The 20,312-nt window shown below is 40.9% G+C and overlaps 1 protein-coding gene across 6 annotated transcripts in view; it reads right to left on the bottom strand.

Moving 5' to 3' along the window:
- Positions 1-20,312, bottom strand: part of GHR (growth hormone receptor) — a 133,884-nt gene that overhangs the window by 54,668 nt on the left and 58,904 nt on the right. For all 6 annotated transcript variants that reach the window (XM_057418036.1, XM_057418038.1, XM_057418039.1 and 3 more), the window contains one exon: positions 19,849-19,928. In XM_057418036.1, coding sequence (XP_057274019.1) covers positions 19,849-19,928 — 80 coding nt within the window. The remainder of the gene's footprint in view (positions 1-19,848; positions 19,929-20,312) is intronic.

Raw genomic sequence — 20,312 nt, 5'->3', positions numbered from 1 at the left:
GCCACATGATTCACACTGATGATAAAAGCCAGAACACATTTGAACTTTGCACACATCCATCTCCTCTTGTTTTTAATGGTTTAGAACTGCCCTAATGTATTTACACAGGTTAGGCAGCTTAAAAAGCTGGAACAAGGAAACCTTTGGGCTAAGCTCAACACGATTAAAGTTCACAGTAAAGGATGAAAAGAAAACAAACCCTAAACCAAACAAAACGCGACACAACACAAATTTCAAAATGTTTTCCAAACCTGTAAATCTGCAGAATTTTCCTTGTTGAAAACACAACTAAGTCCAATTTTCTCAGTTACTACAAAGGACTGGTTTCCACAGCTACAGGTTGGGCAGAGAAGAGATTCAGAGCAGCCCTGCGGAGAAGGACTTGGGGGTGTTGGTCGATGAGAAAATGAACATGAGCCAGCAGTGTGCGCTCGCAGCCCAGAAACCAACCAGGTCCTGGGCTGTGTTCAAAAGGAGCGCGACCAGCAGGTCAAAGGAGGTGATCCTGCCCCTCTACTCTGCTCTCGTGAGACATCACTTTGGAGCACTGTGTACAGTTCTGGTCTCCTTAACATAAAAAGGACATGGAACTGTTGGAACAAGTCCAGAGAAGGGCCATGAGGATGATCAGGGGACTGGAGCACCTCCCGTGTGAAGACAGGCTGAGAAAGTTGGGGCTGTTGAGCCTGGAGAAGAGAAGGCTGCGTGGAGACCTCAGAGCAAGTCTTCCAGTATCTGAAGGGGGTGCCTTCACGGATGCAGGAGAGAGACTATTCATTAGGGACTGCAGTAACAGGGCAAGGGGCAGTGGGTTTAAACTTAAACGGGGGAAGTTTAGATTAGCTATAAGGAAGACAGTCTTTACTGTGAGGGTGGTGAGGCAATGGAACAGGTTAGCCAAAGAAACAGCAAATGCTCCATCCATGGCAGTATTCAAGGTCAAGTTGGATAGAACCTTGGGTGACATGGTCTAGTGTGAGATGTCCCTGCCCATGGCAGGGGGTTGTAACTATATGATCTTCAGATCCTTTCCAACCCTAACTATTCTATGACTATAGAATTCTGTGATTACAAAGTTTTCTTCATGTTGCAAAGGTAAGTTTGGCAAAAGGATTAAATATGACATCTAGAATATGTTCTTACGTATTACATTTAATGCTTAAAGTAAACCATGCTCCTACGTATGTCTTCTTCATGAAGGTATTTTACAAAGTGAGAGTAAAATGGAGTCAATCAGAAAATTCCATTTTGCCCACAGTTCTACAATCGCAACTATAAGATGACAGATATGTGGTTACTTTTATGTAATGTCAAGGAATTGAAAGCAGAGATTTACCTACTCAGAAACCTAAAAAAAGTATTTCAAGTGGCCCACACAGCACATACAAAATATTAAGGTAACTCATCAAAACACAGATAACAGTTACACTTACTACTACAGTTACCTTGAGAGTGGAAAAGACAACTATTCTCCTTCGAAAGCTACAATATAGATTTTTCACTGAGAAAGATACTTTCTAGGATCAGTAAAATCTTTTGTAACTTGAACTGTCTTCTGCCTGCATTTAAGCAATTCAGTTTAATGAATTCTTAAAATTCTTTAAGACGATTTAAAAAGTGTAAAACTTCAATAAAATGTTTTATATTCACATGCTTTTAGTAATATCTTTTCTTCATTAGTAAACTACTCGGACTAAGAAAGTGAGGTAGTATGCAACAGGCAGCTTCATACGGAAATGTTTAATTTTTTACTTTCACTTTCAATATTGTTAGATGTTACTTTCACAATGATATGTAAAAAATTTTAGTCCAATATGAGATCTCCTCATTCAGCACGGAGAAGATAAGACTCTGGGGAGACCATATTGTGAATTTTCAGTTGTTAAAAGAAGCCTTTAAGAAAGATGGGTAGAGGCATCAGGGGCTGCTGAGACAGGATGAAGGGTGATCATTTTAAACTAAAAGGGGAGACATTCAGGCTGGATGTGAGGAAAGAATTCTTTACAATGAGGGTGGCAGAACACTGGAACATGCTGCCCAGAGAGGTGGTGGATGCGCCATCACTGGAGACATTTGAAGCCAGGCTGGATGTAGTTCTGGGCGACCTGATCTATGTGAAGATGCCCTTGCTCACTGCAGGGGGGGTTGGACTAGATGACCTTTGATGGCCCCTTCCAATATGCTCTTCTATGATTCTTTGAAATATAAGCACACAAACATTAGATGACAGTTAAATATCTATCACTTCTCAAAATCCCACTAAGCATCTAGTCATCCATAGTTCTCTTCTCATCTTTAAAAATCAAAGGCTATGGTAGTACCTCTATCATAATCAAATCAGATTAATAATGTGTACAGTCTCCATCCTTTCATAATAAAAAAGGGAAGATAGGAGTGGAACAACCTAATAAAAGGCATAAAGCCACACAGTTATGGGATCACCAATGTCCGTGCTTGTGTGACAACTGCAGCTCATCCTCTATTTAGCAAAGGACCTGCTGGTGCTAAAGGTTCTCACACACACCACAGAAGTGTCAGGAAGGAACAAGTGTTTGCTTGCTGTCCTAAATGATGGCATTTATATTAATCCAGTCAGTATTTGGGTACGCAGAAGGAATTGGCAGGTTAGACTGTTTTGAAGGCAGGGAGGAAGCCAAGCATTGTACTCTAGTGCTGGTGTTTCTTTTGTCTCAATAAATGGTGCCAAATCCACAGTCCAAAACAAATGTGCAGCTCAGCCAGTGACAATGCAGTCTTTTCCACAACATTTCATCAATATGTTTTAATGTGCTTTACACAGATCCTGACAGGATGGTGGTGCAGCTACACTTAGGGTGCAGCTACCTTAGAGAAGTCCTTGCTCTGCTGACACATAATAGTGAAACAATTACATTTCTTGACCGTAGTGATTTTCTAATGCAGCTTATTAGCAAGCACCTTGGCTTCAATAGCATATCTAAAAACTTTCAGAAACCAAGCAGCTTAAAAATAAGCAGAATTTAACATGTCAGAAAGTGTTTCTAGAATTGTTACAGGCACCACCTTCTTGTACAAGCAGCTTCCAAAAGCACCACTTCCACTTCCACTAACTCGTAGTTAGCAGAAACCACGGACCTGTGACACCCCTTCTTCTGTCCCAGCAGAGATGTCCCATCCTGCTGCTGTGGACAACTGGGCCACTCACAGCTTCTCCAAGTGTTAGCAACCTGAGCTGAGATTTTCTAAATCAGGTGGATGTCTCATGACAGAAGTATTTTAGAAAACATGACAGAAGACAATACAGCCTTTCTGAGTACAAGGGGAAAATAGGCTCATAATTCATAATAAAATATTCTGTTCTTTGAAGAGCTCCATCTTTCCAATTTTTTGTTTGTATCATGTTATTCTGTGGGGAGAAGGGCTGCAGGGTCACATGGACAACCACCCAGGACACTGAAGAAAGAAATATGAAATTCTTAGAACTTGCTGTGCCTTTCCATATGCTAAGAGCACATCAATAAATTGAAGCAACACAAAACAGTACTGCAGGCATCTCAGCCACTTGAGCAGCCCCACAGTGTTCCAGGTGCTGCTGACACTACCAAAATCTTCAACATCAAAAGCAACCTTTTGTAACTCAACCATGCTACACCAGGGAAGAAACATACACACACACACACACACACACACACACAATGTGCATTTGTTGACACACAGATTGAAGACTATATCTGAACACAAGCTCCATTCAGATATAAAGTGTGGGTGGCTGTTTCAGAGTTTCCCATGGCAACAATCAGTTATGGGCCCACTTTAGCACAAGTTCTTGCCTGTTAGGAGAAATCCACAGTTTCTGCAAGTATGCAAATTTATACAGAAAAATATGCGCTGATCAAATGACAATGTTTTCTCTGCTTGCTGGTGGTGTACCCTGCCTCATGAGAGCCACACTGACACCTTCCATTGCCTTGGAGGTATTGTGCCAGCTTTGTGAGCGCTGGAAGAAGAGATATTTTTCTATCGTTTTGCTCTGCACAATAAACGTAATCTGTTGACAGGGATATTGCACAACCTCAGCAATTTCATCACTATAATATCTGATCAACTCAAACTGATTAAGGAGTTTATCCTTAAAGTGCCTTCTCACTTTACAGCTAGAGACACAAATATTAATCAATTTTCCAAGGACACAGAGGAATTTCTGTGGCACAGTTAGATGCTAAAAGCTTGTTTCAGACCAGTGTCATTATTACAGAACTATTACACTTCCTGGAGTCACAGGGATTTTTCCTACTTTAGGACAAGCAAGTGGCTCTGGAAGCTCACCCCTTGCTGTCAACATGCCTCAGCCTCAATTGAAGAACTCAGCTTATTGCCACCCCTTTGCCTTTCTGATGAGATCCATGACAGTTATGAGTGCTAGTGACAACTTAGGTAACTGGGGCACGCTTCCTCTAGGAAACAAAAAGAATGAAAATGTCAATTTCACACCACTTGTGTGGGAAATAAAAAGAATCCCAAACAAAATAGGCTTAATCAGTAGAACAAATGTCACATTTTAGCACCAAAAAAAGCACTTGAGAACTGAGCACAGCCAAAGTACTCCATACAGCAGCTCTCCTGACACATCCCATATGTTGTGCTGCAAGGATTTGAATATGACAGTTCTGTTCCTTTTAGGGACATGTCCATTCTGTAGTCATCCCAAATACGGAATAATTTTTATTCCTTATCTATGACCTAAGCCTTGCCCTGATTTAAAGGAAGGTATCTTTCTTATGTGCTGTATTTAAAACCTACAGTGTACTATGCTGACAACAAGGAAATGCTATGGGACTTTCCCACCGGTATAAGAAGTCAGGGCAGCTTACCTCTACTTTAACCCCAGTGTAGCAGATACATGATGGATTCAGGGCTTTTCTAAAAGTAATTTTGAAGAACACTACAGAAGCTTTTCATAAACAGCAACTTAATGCATGATGGGATTGCCACAGACAAGTAGAACAACATACAGAGACCATTTCTCATGAAATCCAGGATCCTATCAATGTAAGACATACATTATTTTTATTGATTTTTATTGGACACTTCTGTCCTTAAAGAGGGTTGAGTCACATACTAAGTCTAATATTCTATTTCCTTTAGGGATAGCTATGACTTTGGGAAAAATCATGCTGTTTCTAGAAAACCATTGCGTATATACAGGTATTTTGGGATTACTGGAGATCTTAATTGTATTTCACACATCTTTGCAAGTTGCTGAGATGTAAAAGCTATGAATCACTGACAAGGCCATAGATCATGTTTCTTAAGGGATTTCAAGGGCATATAATGAAATTAAATAGCAAGACTTTAACTGTTGACACTTCTCTAAACAAGAAAACAACCTCATTCTCTTAAGAAAAATTGCACTTTGGCTTAACAAATTGGAAGAAAAAAAACCCTGCTGAATTCCAGTGGTTAGAAGATGTCAACTGAAAAACAGCATTTAACAATAATGTACAATCAAGTCTTCTGTTATAAGGTTGGACAGCACAGACCAACCACTAACTCTGATAGATGTAATCCTTGCACAGTCTTTCCCGCAACTAGAACTGCTACTTAAGTCTATTAGCTAGATAAACTGTCATGGCAGAATATCAAACCTACTGTACTGAAGGGATAAGATAACATGCCAGGCTGGGAGCTCTGCAAGGACAATATGGTTATTTTGGTATTGAGATGGTCTGCACTTCTGGAAAGAAGCCTTCACCTCCTGCAGAACGACTGGAAGCTGTCACTCACTTATCTCAACAAAACATTCACAAGATTGCACCACATGCAAATATGAAAATTCTGTAACGCATATTCCTCCTGGTAAAAAATAAAAAATGTTTCTTGATTTGGGGAGGAAAGAAAGTGCAACCCAGAGAAAAACCTACTTCAATAAGCAGTGTTCCTGCCCTTGGAAAAGTAGATAATAGCAGCTGGATATTTTGGGCAGCCACATTAAATTTTGCTGGCTTTGTCGTGACTACCTCTCTTAACATAAAGTGCTGGTTGGAAGGGTTCTGCAATATTATTGTAAGGAGTTTTGTAGACAAGGATGTAACTACTTAACTGGATTGGTCAGGAATGGTAGGTTAAACAGTCTCAGCTGTGGCAGCTGCATATCATGAAGGGCTCCCAGTGCATCATTTCAAGAGCCAAGTCTTGCCTTCTACCTCTGCGAAGAATGGCATAGTCCAGCCAGGACTTTAATTTAGTTTTCAAGGGCCCTAGGTGTGTTGAAAGGCATGTGCCAAGAGTAAGAAGAGATACCTTGGGTTTTTTTGATTAACTTCTACAGCTTCCTATAGTGCAAATGCTACAGAGTCAGAAAGGAAAGATAGTAAGTTATTGATCTCACATCCATTTCATTTTTTGTGGAAATGCTCTAGATGCAAGTGTTTTTCTTGTGAAATGGATTGACAGATCTTCACAGCATGAAAAGCTGAGCTCTGGAGCCAAGTGAAGGCATCCTTGGATAAGAGGGAAATTTATGACTAAAATAGTTAAGGCAGTTGCATTCAGAGCTAACTCAACTAGTCAGCAAGATGAAATATCCCCTGCAAATACACTGAAGAACACACTGGAAAATGAAATAGTTCACTAGAAGATAAATTCTTTTTCTACACTGTTCACCATGTATTTTATACCCCCTTTCTAATAAACCACTATTTCCTTTCCCTTGTGAAATAAATGGACTCAATTAAGTGCTGGAGAATAATCAGAGAAGTGAGTTATACTTCCAAACACCCCACTGGGATGAACCCTAAATATCAATGCATAGATTATGATACCTTTACACCCCATCCTCAAACACTTTCAAGAAGGAAGAACCAGGAAACTACAGACCAGTCAATATCATCTCTATATCTGGCAGGACCATGGAGCACATTCTGGAAACCACGCTAGGGTACCCAAAAAACAGCAAAGTGGTTGCTGACAGCCTACATGGCTTCACTAAGGACAGATCATGCCTGATCCATCCGATGGCCTTCCATGATGGGGCTACAGAACTGATGGACAGGGGCAGAGCAGTCGATGTTGTCTACCTGGACTTGTACAAAGTGTTTGACACTGTCCTGCACAACATCCTTGTCTCTAAATTGGAGAGACATCAATTTGATGGATGGACTACTTGGTGCATGAATAACTATCTGGATGGCCACAGGCAGAGTTGCAATTAATGGCCCAATGTCCAACTGGAGACCAAAGGTGTCCCTCAGGGCTGGGTGAAGAAGAGATTCAGAGCAGCCCTACAGAGAAGGACCTGGGGGTGTTGGTCAATGAGAAACATGAACTGGCTTCAGTGTGTACTTGCAGCCCAGAAAGCCAACTATATCTTGGGCTGCATCAAAAGGAGCGTGACCAGCAGGTCGAAGGAGGTGATCCTGCCCCTCTACTCTGCTCTTGTGAGACCTCACCTGGAGTATTTTATGCAGTTCTGGTGTCCTCAACATAAAAAGGACATGGAACTGTTGGAACAAGTCCAGACAAGGGCCATGAGGATGATCAGGGGACTGGAGCACCTCCTGTATGAAGACTGGGAAAGTTGGGGTTGTTGAGCCTGGAGAAGAGAAGGTTGTGTGGAGACTTCAGAGCAGCCTTCCAGTATCTGAAGGGGGTGTCTATAAGGATGCTGTGGAGGGACTCTTCATCTGTAGCAACAGGACAAGGGGCAATGGGTTAAAACTTAAAGTTTAGGTTAGATATAAGGAAAATATTCTTTATTGTGAGGGTGAGGCAATTGAACAGGTTAGCCAAAGAAACAGCAAATGCTCCATCCCTGGAAGTGTTCAAGGCCAGGATGGACACAGCCTTGGGTGACACCGTCTAGTGTGAGATGTCCCTGCCCACGGCAGCGCAGTTGCAACTAGATGACCTTAAGGTCCTTTCCAACCCAAGCCATTCTATGATTCTATGATTTCTGGTGTAGAAGCCCTCTAGAACAGACACTAAGAACTTTAAAAGGCATTTCTTTTTCTTGCCAAACCATGAACCACTAATAATTTCCATTCCTTTAACAATTACTTTTTCAACTTCCAGAAAAACACTCCACTGCAAGCAAAGATCAACCCGGGATATATGCAAGTGGATTAAAACAGATGGTTTGAATAAAATCCAGCAGCACCAGAGGGCTCCTGCTCACTCACATTCTTCTCTTCTCTTGCCACCATGCACTGTTTTTTTAATCCATTCTGCCAGGGAGCTTTCCTAGCAGCAGAGGTCCTGTTGATTTAGTTTCTGCTTGTATGGCCTACTAAAGGAGAACATGCTTCAGTGTTTCTGCAGTGGGAACTCATAATTTGGTCCTTTGTTTCCCCTTTTGATTAATTTTTAATCCACGGAAATCCTTCCATTTTATCCCCTGGCATTTTTTTAAGGAACCTTTACTATGGTGTTGTATCAAAGGCTCTCTGAAAATCCACATTGGAGGAATTGAACCACCACTTTCTGTGTGAATGCTGAAATCTCTTTTTGAGTCAGTAGCTACAGGTGACAGACATTAAGTGTCTTTTGAAAGAACCATAACTTACACAGACTCCCAAATATATAATATTTGCCAATTAATTTACCAATATAAGCTTTTGTCAAGTTTCTTCCAACTTGCCTTGCCCAGAGTACAAATTTTGTGATGTGTGATTTCCTTGAGTCCTTTTTTAAAGTTGGTGTGAAGTTTGCTGCATCTCACTTCTTTGGTGCAAGGCTGACACAATATAAATTCCAGCTACACAATATTTAATAGTTTCCTTTTGCTTTCTTTTAAAATCCCAGGAAAATTTCCTTGAACAACTTAACGAGAATGAAATATGGGACCAAATTGACATAATGCATGGCTCTTTAGATAACAGACCAATCACCCTACTTTATTGCTATTCTATACCCTTTAGCATGGAATTTCCTACTCTGCAGAAGGTTTTTAACTATCTATAATAAAATAAATCTCTCTGAGAGTCTTCACCACATCATGCAAAAAGAATTTAAAATCCGTAATAGGATGAGTGTTTTCTAAAAGTTCTGCAGAAAACTAATCATTGCTGTTACTATTTAATTTTACAGCATGCTTCTGCAATAGGCAGGAATGTTCTCTGCAAAGTAGAGAAATCTCTAATTTGCAGAAAACAAAGTAGAGAGTCTGGAGAGTCCTTAAAGGTAGTCTGCAGCTCTGCTTCCCACCTGCAGCATCATAGCTTATTTGAGCACTTCTCCAACAGCAGAAAAAGAAAACAGCCTAGGTCAAGTATTTTTATTCCCCACAGGGAACCTTGCCACTGTGGAGAGAAACACAACAGCCAAGTTCCCAGCACTATCTCATGACCGTTCTCATTTCTGTTACCCTCAGAAGCAGATAAACACCTGGATATCTGTACTCTGCTGGAGTGCAACAGTAGCAGCTGAGGTTGGAAACAAGCAACTGGGGGACTCTGTGGAGCCCCTCTGACAAAATGTTCTGCAAGGCTCGACACAGGCATCCCCCAAATGGCAGCTCCAGTTCATCAAGTATCCAACCATGCTGGAAGTGCTGCTGCAACCCTGAGAATCCTGTTTCTAATGAGGGTGGTGACCAGCACAAAGCTTTCAGGGATGCTCTGTGTGTTTCAAGGATGGCATCTTGTGAACTCCTATGCTAAAATGTATCTTTTCGATGTCTGATCCCTTGGAATACCTGAAGAGAACCCAGGTATACAAAAATATTGCTGAGATGCACACAATACCCCCTCATTTATACTGGTGGGAACCAGGTCTGCTCAATGATGGCTCTCCAATTCCCAGTCACACTGCCACTTCTGAACAGCACAGCACGGAAAGAAAAGGTGCAATGCTGTAGACAGCCTCTTGGTTCTAAAAGTCTTTAAAAACCTGCAAGTTACTGCACAATAACTGCACCATTGTTTAAATGAATGAAAAAATGTTACCCCTTGCCACGGTCACTTCATTGTATGCCATGAATGTGCAGTAACAAGGATTTGTTTTTCCTGGTACAGATGGGTGGTACTGAAAGCAATTTGCTCTGTGTGTGTACTTTGCTGCACGGAATGATTCATTGTAACCCATGCAATATGCTTTTATAATATGGATTAGTGTTTGCTTGAGCTACTTTTCCTTCTGCTGCACAGTCCCTTTTTTAACCCAGTCCATTTGGCTAGCGCAGTGCAAACTGTTCGAATAATTCACATAAAATAGAATCATAGAATAGTTAGGGTTGGGAAAGACCTTAAGACCATCTAGTTCCAAACCCCCTGCCATGGGCAGGGACACCTCACACTAAACCATGTCATCCCCAAGGCTCTGTCCAACCTGGCCTTGAACACTGCCAGGGATGGAGCATTCACAACTTCCTTGGGTAACCCATTCCAGCGCCTCACCACCCTCACAGGAAAGAATTTCTTCCTTATATACAATCTAAACCTACCCTGTTTAAATTTTAACCCATTACCCCTTGTCCTATCACTACAGTCCCTAATGAAGAGTCCCTCCACAGCATCCCTATAGCCCCCTTTCAGATACTGGAAGGCTGCTATGAGGTCTCCACGCAGCCTTCTCTTCTCCAGGCTGAACAGCCCCAACTTTCTCAGCCTATCTTCATACGGGAGGTGCTCCAGTCCCCTGATCATCCTCGTGGCCCTCCTCTGGACTTGTTCCAACAGTTCCATGTCCTTTTTATGCTGAGGACACCAGAACTGCACACAATACTCCAGGTAAGGATTCACAAGAGCAGAGTAGAGGGGCAGGATCACCTCCTTCGACCTGCTGGTCACGCTCCTTTTAATGCAGCCCAGGATACGGTTGGCTTTCTGGGCTGTGAGCGCACACTGAAGCCGGCTCATGTTCATTTTCTCATCAACCAACACCCCCAAGTCCTCCGCAGGGCTGCTCTGAATCTCTTCTCTGCCCAACCTGTAGCTGTGCCTGGCATTGCTCCCAAAAAGGTGTAAGACCTTGCACTTGTTATGGTTAAACTTCATGAGGTTGGCATCAGCCCACCTCACAAGCGTGTCAAGGTCCCTCTGCATGGCATTCCTTCCCTCCAGCGTATCAACCGAACCACAGAGCTTGGTGTCATTGGCAAACTTGCTGAGGGTGCACTCAATCCCACTGTCCATGTCACCGACAAAGATGTTGAACAAGACCAGTCCCAACACCGATCCCTGAGGGACACCACTCGTTACTGGTCTCCAGCCGGACACTGAACCATTGACCACAACTCTTTGTGTGCGGCCATTCAGCCAGTTCTTTATCCACCGAGTGGTCCACCTATCAAATTGATGTCTCTCTAATTTAGAGACAATGATGTCGTGCGGGACAGTGTTAAACACTCTGCACAAGTCCAGATAGATGACATCAACTGTTCTACCCCCATCCGTTAAATATACAACTACATTTTAAAAAATCAAAAGAAGTGAAAGTAAAAACTGAAACTAGGATTTTTTCCCACTTGTTAGCTTCTTAGACAATGGGCAAAAGTTCGTATTTCAAACCAGCCTCACTGCTGCTTCTCGAAAATCAAGACACAAGTGGCCACCACCAGCCAGCAGTTTTCAGTACAGCTCATCACTGGTAAAGGAGGAACAGTTCTGTTTCACAGGAGGAACAGTATGCATGCTGATGGCTTGGCTGCATTCTACAGGTCTGCCTGGGATAGCGAAGATGTACACTGGGATTACAAATATTGCAGCTGAGAGGCACAAAGACTGACTTTACTGCATCTGGCACTAACCACAGAGGTGTGGCCAATTTTGCAAATGACCTCAAAACCTAGCAATCAAAAGACAGCAAACTGGCAAGTTTGTGTTCAAAAGAGAAGAAAATAATAATGTCAACTATAGAGCAATGAAGGAAATAAACACAATAGCAGGAATGTTAAAGATAACAGAGATAAGTGAATGGGATAACTACGGGAAGTACGTTATTTTGCAGGGTGTCTGAGTAAAGCTGATTGTTCGTGTGCTTTTGGCAGGCTTGTGGGTGAAGATATCCAGGGGCTTGAAACTTCAGTAAATGTTGGGAGTCACAGACATAGTTTGGAGGAACTGACAAAAAGAGATAAGTCTCTGGCAATATAGGTTAGCATTTGAAACACTGGATCCATTCAGTTACAAGCCTAAGTACAGATTTTTGGGGGCATAATTTTACTATACCTGAAAATTTCAGCACTATGTTTTTTTTCTGTGTTTTCTTACAAAATATAGGCCTGTCTGTAATTAATTTCCAGTATGTGTCTTCCACTCTTAGAAATCCCAAATCCCTTCCTGTTAAAGTCTATGTATGCTCCCAACAGAGAAGAAAGGAAGGTGAAATCCTTTCTTACCAATGTGAGAGCACACATACTATCACAGAGGGAAGACAAATGGCTTATTTGAAATATATACAATTGGCGAGGAAGCAAGAGTGGTGAAAATAACTCAGAAGTGCACAGATTTAAGGCTTTCCCTTGGATTTTTCTGCTAGCCATCAGAGCCAAGCCTAATCACAGTGGAAAGTGATGATGGAAATACTACTCTGCTCTCTGCCAAAATGACTCTTACCTCCAGCTGAAATGGCTTAGCCAAAGCAGAGTGGTAGAACTTACACCTCCCTGTGCCAAGCTTTCTGATCCTGGCTCCTGGAATGACTCTATAGCAATTTCTTCTACATTATGGAACAGATTTCTTGCTCAGAAATACCTGAAACCTCCAGAAATAAGGCATCTATTTTGAAGGCTTTGTCTGTAGGTACAAGTTTCAAATTTACATTCTCGACAGTTCCACCCCTGTACACGTAAACCAGGATACACTATGCTGGATCACAGTTTTGAGTTTTTCAGGTTTTACTGCCAGGTCTGCTTTGGCTTGTGTTTCATACTTGATAGTTGCCTATGCTTGAGAAAATATGTAATGCAGAGAAAGGCCACAGCAAAGACATACCAGTTAGAAGAATTAAGATGAGTAAATGACCACAATAAAAAAAATTACTACCAACTATAGTATGGCACTACTGTCTGAGAGGACGCGAGAGAGTTCGTAGCTTAAGCTAATAAAGATTCTGCTCTTTTCCATTATCTTTTGTCCCTTCCTAACAAGATTAGAATTGTTCCACATGCAGGTATGTCTAGTCTTTCTGAACATCAAAAAATAATTAAAAATAAAAGAATGCTCTTCATGTGTGAGAAACAGTTCGTCATTACACTGACTCCAATCTACAGAACTAGAGTTTTTTCTAAACCATAAAACATTTTGTCAGCTCAGACTCCACACAGCTATTGATCTTCCTTCTGAACATTTCAAGCCAAGCCACAATGGCCCTGGTACCCCCAGACTCCATGAAGAGATGGACAAATTTCCCTTTGTCAGCAGATAATATGCTGCAATTCAAAGGAACCTACCTGTTTAGACTAATTTCTCCATATATCACAAAAGTCAAATCTATGCCTTTACACAACTCCCATCTGCCACTTCATCCCACTGTTATCCTGTAAATCCAGTGAGAAGACTCCTCATCTTGGCTGTAGCTGAAGGCCTACAGCTTCCGACTGAGCAGCTGGGGCCTGTAAGGATGCTGGGGAGGGACCCTTCATTAGGGACTGTAGTGATAGGGCAAGGGTTAATGGGTTAAAACTTAAACAGGGGAAGTTTAGATTGGATATAAGGAGGAAGTTCTTTACTGTGAGGGTGAAGATCTTGATCCAGGACTTCTCAGAGGAATGCTCGGACCAGCAACATCCTACAGTAGTGAAATTACATACTTCTAGAGCTCAGATGTTGATGAAGTATCACCCATCAGGGTGAAATGCTGTCAGTGGCAACTTGGGGCATGAGAGTTATAGAACACACCTCCCAGGTTACCTAACCCCTGGGAAAGGAGGAAAGGTGAATTGGATTACCCAAGCTGATTGAGTCAAATCCAAAGATGATGTCTATTAAACAGCTCCCACGTTTCTGAGGCCTTCTGCTTTGCCAGGGGAAATTACTGTATTCACCATTCCCCCACAGTAACTGACAGAGATGCCGAAGGACCACTGTGTGGAGCAGCTTCTAGTATGAAAAAATAGGGAGATAATGAACAACTGGACAGCTGGAGGGATGAGGCTCCTCGTTTAAATGACCTTGAGGTGTGTCAGTCACACGGCAAAGTCTGGCAAAGATGCATTCATGTTACTCTCAGTCTCTGCCCAGGACATAATCGGAGCTCATGCCACAAACCCTGCTGACCTGGGAGCTCTGCTGGTATTCATCACACTAGCAAATAGTACACTTGCCAGCCCAAAAAATTAAGTAGCTCTAAGGTGAAGCTGCAACATATGAGGCTCATTAGCTTATTGGGAAATAAGCAGAATGTTATGGAATAGTACAGATTATCAGAAAAGTACCCCTCTGCTCTTGTGAGACTCCACTTGCAGTATTGTGTACAGTTCTGGTGTCTTCCAACATAAAAAGGACATGGAGCTGTGGGAACAAGTCCAGAGGACGGCCACGAGGATGATCAGGGGACTGGAGCACCTCCCATATGAAGACAGGCTGAGAAAGTTGGGGCTGTTCAGCCTGGAGAAGAGAAGGCTGTGTGGAGACCTCATAGCAGCCTTCCAGTATCTGAAAGGGGGTCTATAAGGATGCTGGGGAGGGACTCTTCATTAGGGACTGTAGTGACAGGACAAGGGGTAATGGGTTAAAATTTAAACAGGGTAAGTTTAGACTGGATATAAGGAAGAAATTCTTTCCTGTTAGGGTGGTGAGGCACTGGAATAGGTTGCCCAGGGAAGTTGTGAATGCTCCGTCCCTAGTGGTGCTCAAGGCCAGGTTAGACAGAGCCTTGGCTGACACTGTTTAGTGTGAGGTGCTCCTGCCCATGGCCGGAGGGTTGGAATCCTTTACTATTCTATGATTCTATGATACTACACAGAAAAAAGAATGCAGAATTATGCATATTCAAACAAGGCAGCTAAAGGTATGAGGTTTAGTACAAAATGAAGACAACTATATTTAGCTCTCTCTATGCAAAATAGGGCAAAAAACAGTTGCCTAAATAGCTGAAGGTATTTCAGACTGCCTAGGATATTTTTCCTGCTTTCAAGTGTGCCTCCAAAAGGCACAGATTCCTGACTGCAGATTCCATCTGCAGCTCTGTAAGTGGGAGCTCTGATATCCACTGCACATCTACATTTAGATGGTTTAATCTGAACACATAATGCATGAAAAGAATCCAAGTTCGAGAAGTGAGCAGACACTAGCATAATAGAAGGACATTTTTATGCAAGTAAAAATTGTATTTTGATATGTCTCAGAAGGGAAAATTATTAATCCTACTTCTTATTTAAAAGGGAGGAAAATAGAACATTCGAGCATAACAAAAATCGAGTTCCATACAATAAATAAAAGGAAGTTGTGATGGAAAAAATAAATATATTTCTAAAATCTGGTAAAGTGAAAAATAAATTCAGGCTTGCAGCTATTAAAATTATCACTGTACAAAACGAGTTCATTTAAATATTTTTATTGTGCTAAATTAAATATGAATGTCTCTATAAACCTGCTTCAGAGGCTGCATTAGCATAGCTGTAACAGCCTGGAATTAACTTTGATCTAGTATAAAAAAAAAATATAAAAGACATTTCCCACTTTTCACTGGGAAAAAAACAGTTTTGGAACTGTGTGAGCTTATGTATTGTTTTATTAACTGGGATGAATTCCCAGATTATTCCTCCATGTCCTTATGTGACCTACATTCACAAGTTGTAAAGAAGGAACAAGCAGACAAAAATTGTTTCCTAAACATTTTGCAATCTGTGTCTGAAGCAATTCCCCTCAAATACTTCTGAGGTCAGCAGGTCAGCAGGTACAGTAAACCAAAATACCTAGGTGTATGCTGGGTATGTACTTGAAACACCACAGTTAAACTAATATAAACAGCTCAAATACAAATTGTGTATGCGTACATGAATATAAGCTTTTTTTTTTTAATTTGAGCAATTAATATTACATAGATGTGGGTAATCTTTCTTGAAGCAGTATTCTTTCTTGTTCATGTACCTAATTAAATTAAATGAAATTTTACAATCACACAATTCTGTATCCTTAAAGCAACCTAAACTCTCTATAAGAATAAATTTTGTTGACTTAACAAAAATGTCTTCATTAGCTGTAAATATGGCCCTTATGGTTTTTGAACCCTTAGGGCACAAACTCCATTTACCGATAGTAATACAAATTCGTTATAAATTACCTTCCTGTTATTGTGGCCTTTACACTTAATTTCTACCATTGCCTCTGTTCTTCTCTTAACCATTGTGCAGCATGCACCTTGAGGACATGGAAAGTGTGTGTGGGTCAGTGTGCCCTGGTAGGACGCTGCAAGTTCCAGACTTGCTCAGCTCTGAATTACAAAGGAACTGAAGTAGACATGCACTAGACACATTTAGGATCACCATCTCAGAGATGGGGGGTGTACCCCTGTCAGTTCATGCTAGCCACAGCCTCCGTTTAAGAAGCTGTCAAGTCAAGCTCTTTGAAGAAGGAGAGCATGAAAACGAGCTCAACCTATGAAAAGCCTCCAGCAGAACTTGGCACAAGTCTGGGGACAGCAAATAGGTGACTAAATCTGCAGTATCTGGTCTCAAATGCTGTGCCGTTGCCTGGCCAACTGCTAGCCTCACACACTGTCTCCTGCCAGGAGGAAACACGTATGGGATTTCACTGTGTGCCAAGGGTGGATCCAGCCCCACAGTAGCCAGCCAGCTTAAAGCACAGGCTCTTGTAAGGCTGCATGTAAGCTTTACTTACTTTCAAGACATAAAAGCCTTCACGTACAAGTCAGTGTTACACTGTCTCAGTAACATGCTTTGGTGCAAGATTAGCAAGTACGTCTTAATTTCTGCATATGCTGCCAGAAGAAATACAATTACTGAAGTGGATTTTTTAGGGAACCATGAGGCTGTAGATAAGTCCCTCAAGCAACGTATGAGATACCATGAAGGTATGGAGCACATCTAATTAAGTTTATGGGAAGGCCTCCGCAAGACTACACTGGGCAGAGCTCTGTAAGACTGTCAGAATACATTACCTGAGTGAGGCTGGACGCTCTTAAGAACTTTTGCAGGTACAAGCACTTGCACACGGAGGACAAAAAAAAAAAAAAATCTAATAAACAGATCTCATATAATACACTGTTCTAAATCATGCAAGAATGGCAAATGGATGTTCTCTCAAATATTTCTGTTCAACTTACATTTTTTTGTCTTTTTCAGTGGAGCATTTCTGCTACTCAGAATAAATATGTTCTAGTATTACGAGCAGTTTAGAGGTTAGAAATTTATTCTTGGGACAACAAACCTCAGTTCCCTTCAACACACACAGTTCTTTAACAATGCAACAAAACAGGACATGTATATTTAGTACTGTGTCTTAGATTTAATCAAAGGAACACAACTTAAATATTCATCAATGTTTTGTTTTGAGGTAAGCTCATGGAAATTACTGTTTCATCAGTATAGACAACGTCACGCAAAGGCAAGGTCATGGTTAAGTTTTATTCATAACACAGATTTTTACCAAACGCAGGACATCTGGACCACACCTCATTTACCAATGACCAAAAAATCCTCATGTGCTCTTAAACCTCGAGAGAGAAATCAATTGGTCCAGCAGACTGTATCTGGGCAGGGATTATTTTTGTCTATTGAATGAATGTACTGTAAAATGCAGATGCTGTGGGGTAAGGAGCAAGTCAGAACACACGCATTTGTGTTCTACTGACCATTCTGTATAAGGCAATGAATAGAAGCTGGTACATGTATCATATTTCACTGTGAAATACTGACTTCCCACATTTGAGCAGAACCAAGGAGGAATTAGCAAATTTTATTTCAGTTGATAGGTTTAACTAGAGAGATTGGTTACACAAAGGGAGAAAAAGCTTTATTCTGCAAATTACTATCTGAAAATTCTTCTTCTTTTAACCTAATCAGAAGGCATAGAAGGATTCAAAACACATTAAAGGCCCCATATTGTTTCATCCCGATTACAATATGAAAATAAACACTGCCCCACACTTCCTTAGACACTTCTTAAACAGGCACTCTTATTTCCCAGAATGAAGTCCTGCTGCAAGTAAGAAATGAAAGTAGGGAACAAAAGTGAAAACTTGATTCATTCATTGCCTTCAATGGCTGGATACACTAGAAACCAAAATCAAATTTGGTAAATGTTAAGGAAATACCCCTCCAGGGAGAAGAGAATCTCTTCCTGATAACACAGAAGACAGGTGTCTGAGCCACATAACATAGAAGTAAATAACAGAAACTTGTGTTTCCCCTATCCAAGCTCCTTTTTTAATAAATAAAGTTACCTTTATGGAAAAATTGTCTGAAAACTGATTTTAGTTCTAATTATATCTTATTTCAGCTTAATGTCTCCATTAACAATGAGGTAATACCCCTTCTATCTCTCCAGTGCTTCTCCAAATATCAGCATTCAATCAACTCCAACAAAATACAGGACTGTACCAGTGCAAAGGAGGGCAACTATACCTTTAAACTCTAGTACAGTTATACCTACAGGCCACTATGCCATAGCTGTTTGGTTTAGTAACATTCTAAAACTATCACTAAAAATGCTAATGAAACATGGTTTGCAACTCTACAGGTATTTAATTTTCATTCAGTTACATGTAAATATGGACCTAAAGAAAAAAAAAACACCAACAAACACCCAGAGATGTCAGAAATCCTCACTGACTTGCAGTTTGTTGTGGAAGCTGTTTCCAACCCAGTTTCCCAAAAAATTACTTGTCAAACTGCCTTCCTCTGCTCACATGATTTTGGTTAGGAAGTGAGGAGGGGCTTAAAGAGCCATTTTTCTGCTTTGTGGCTCTGGGAGAAGCAGCGACACGTTTGCATAAAATTAGTAACTATGGGAAACTGTTACTGCTCTCCATAGGCCAGAACAAGGCAGAGCAGACCAACTTAAGCTGTATTTGCTTATAGGAGCAACCAGCATAAGCAGATCAGTTTAACACAACCTAAAACTCCCACAGGAATTAATGGACCCACCAGACTCAGGATGATACCGATATGGTTTTAAATCATTGCTGTTTACAAGAAAAAACATCAGAGAAAGCTCAGTTGAACCAAGTACTTTCTAGCCTGGCATTTAATTCACAAGATGGAAGAACTGAGATGGATAAGGATCGAAGAACAACTGTGGAAAACCAGAGAAATGTTCAGCGGATGTGAACCCTTAGCAGATCTATTGAATCATGGACACGACAGGATGTGCCTTCAGAGCTTCTTGCTAAAAAGGCTTCTGCTCACTACCCACAGCCAGCTGGCCGGTTGAGGCTGTATGTTCTTTTCAAATCCCTTTTATAACCTCTCCTCAAGAATTTCTAAGTGTATTTTTTATGAAACTTGTTCATATTGGCCTCAGACCCAAAGTGTACAGACTTAAAATGCTTCCTCTGTGCGCCCAAGTAATTCTATATTTAACACACGAATGTACTAAAAAGACTTAAGGTAAACCCCCACCAGTTTCAATTAAAAAAAAGAAAAAAAAAATAACCCCGTACAACTCTTTCATTACTTCAGTACCTGACCAAAGAAAACCCAGGTATTTAACACCACGTTGATCCAGCCTGTTCACACATTACACATATCTAATGATATGAAATTCAGCTTTGTTCTGCAACATATTTCAATTGCAGCCACTATCTTTACAAGATCAACTGATGTATTTTTCACATTTCAACATTACGTACCCAAGTTGCTGAAATCAAGGAACCTGCATAGTCCTGATACATACAGTATAAAAATACTTTTTATATAAAGATATATATATGTACACACACAAAGGCATAAAAAGGTATGATAGAACTTACCGTCGCTTGCAGAAAGTAAGTCATTTGCACAGACCAGTGCCAAAGCAAACAGCAGATGCCGAAGATCCATACCTCTAATTCTGTAATAAAAGAAGACAGTAAGAGTTTCTTTATATACCAATATTACTAAGCAATATGACATGACATTTAAAATATGATCTAGTTTTATTGAATTTCTGATTGGATTGAAACCAGAAGGGTATTTAGTTTACAGATTACTGCCCCATAAAGTTGTAAGCCATCTTGCAGTCTAGGACAGAGAGTAAATAGTATTTTCGTATGAGAACTAGCGTTATGAGTTTCTAGTTCATTTAATATACAGGGAGAAAAAAAACAAGTACTGTTGATCTCTAGCCGGTTTCCAAGCAGTAGCCACACTCTCCCCCAGCAGTCTTTGGGGGATGGATTCCAATGACTAAGCTAGGGTAAATGTCAAAGTAGGAAAAGGACAGTATCTCCTTCAG

The sequence above is a fragment of the Pezoporus wallicus genome, unplaced genomic scaffold (assembly GCF_028554395.1).
Source record: "Pezoporus wallicus isolate ANWC-B61680 ecotype Strahan unplaced genomic scaffold, APGP_CSIRO_Pwel_v1 contig_8557, whole genome shotgun sequence".
In the NCBI taxonomy this organism is placed as follows: domain Eukaryota; kingdom Metazoa; phylum Chordata; class Aves; order Psittaciformes; family Psittacidae; genus Pezoporus; species Pezoporus wallicus.
Note: the sequence above shows the minus strand (reverse complement) of the source record. Positions and strands in the feature narration are given on the sequence as shown.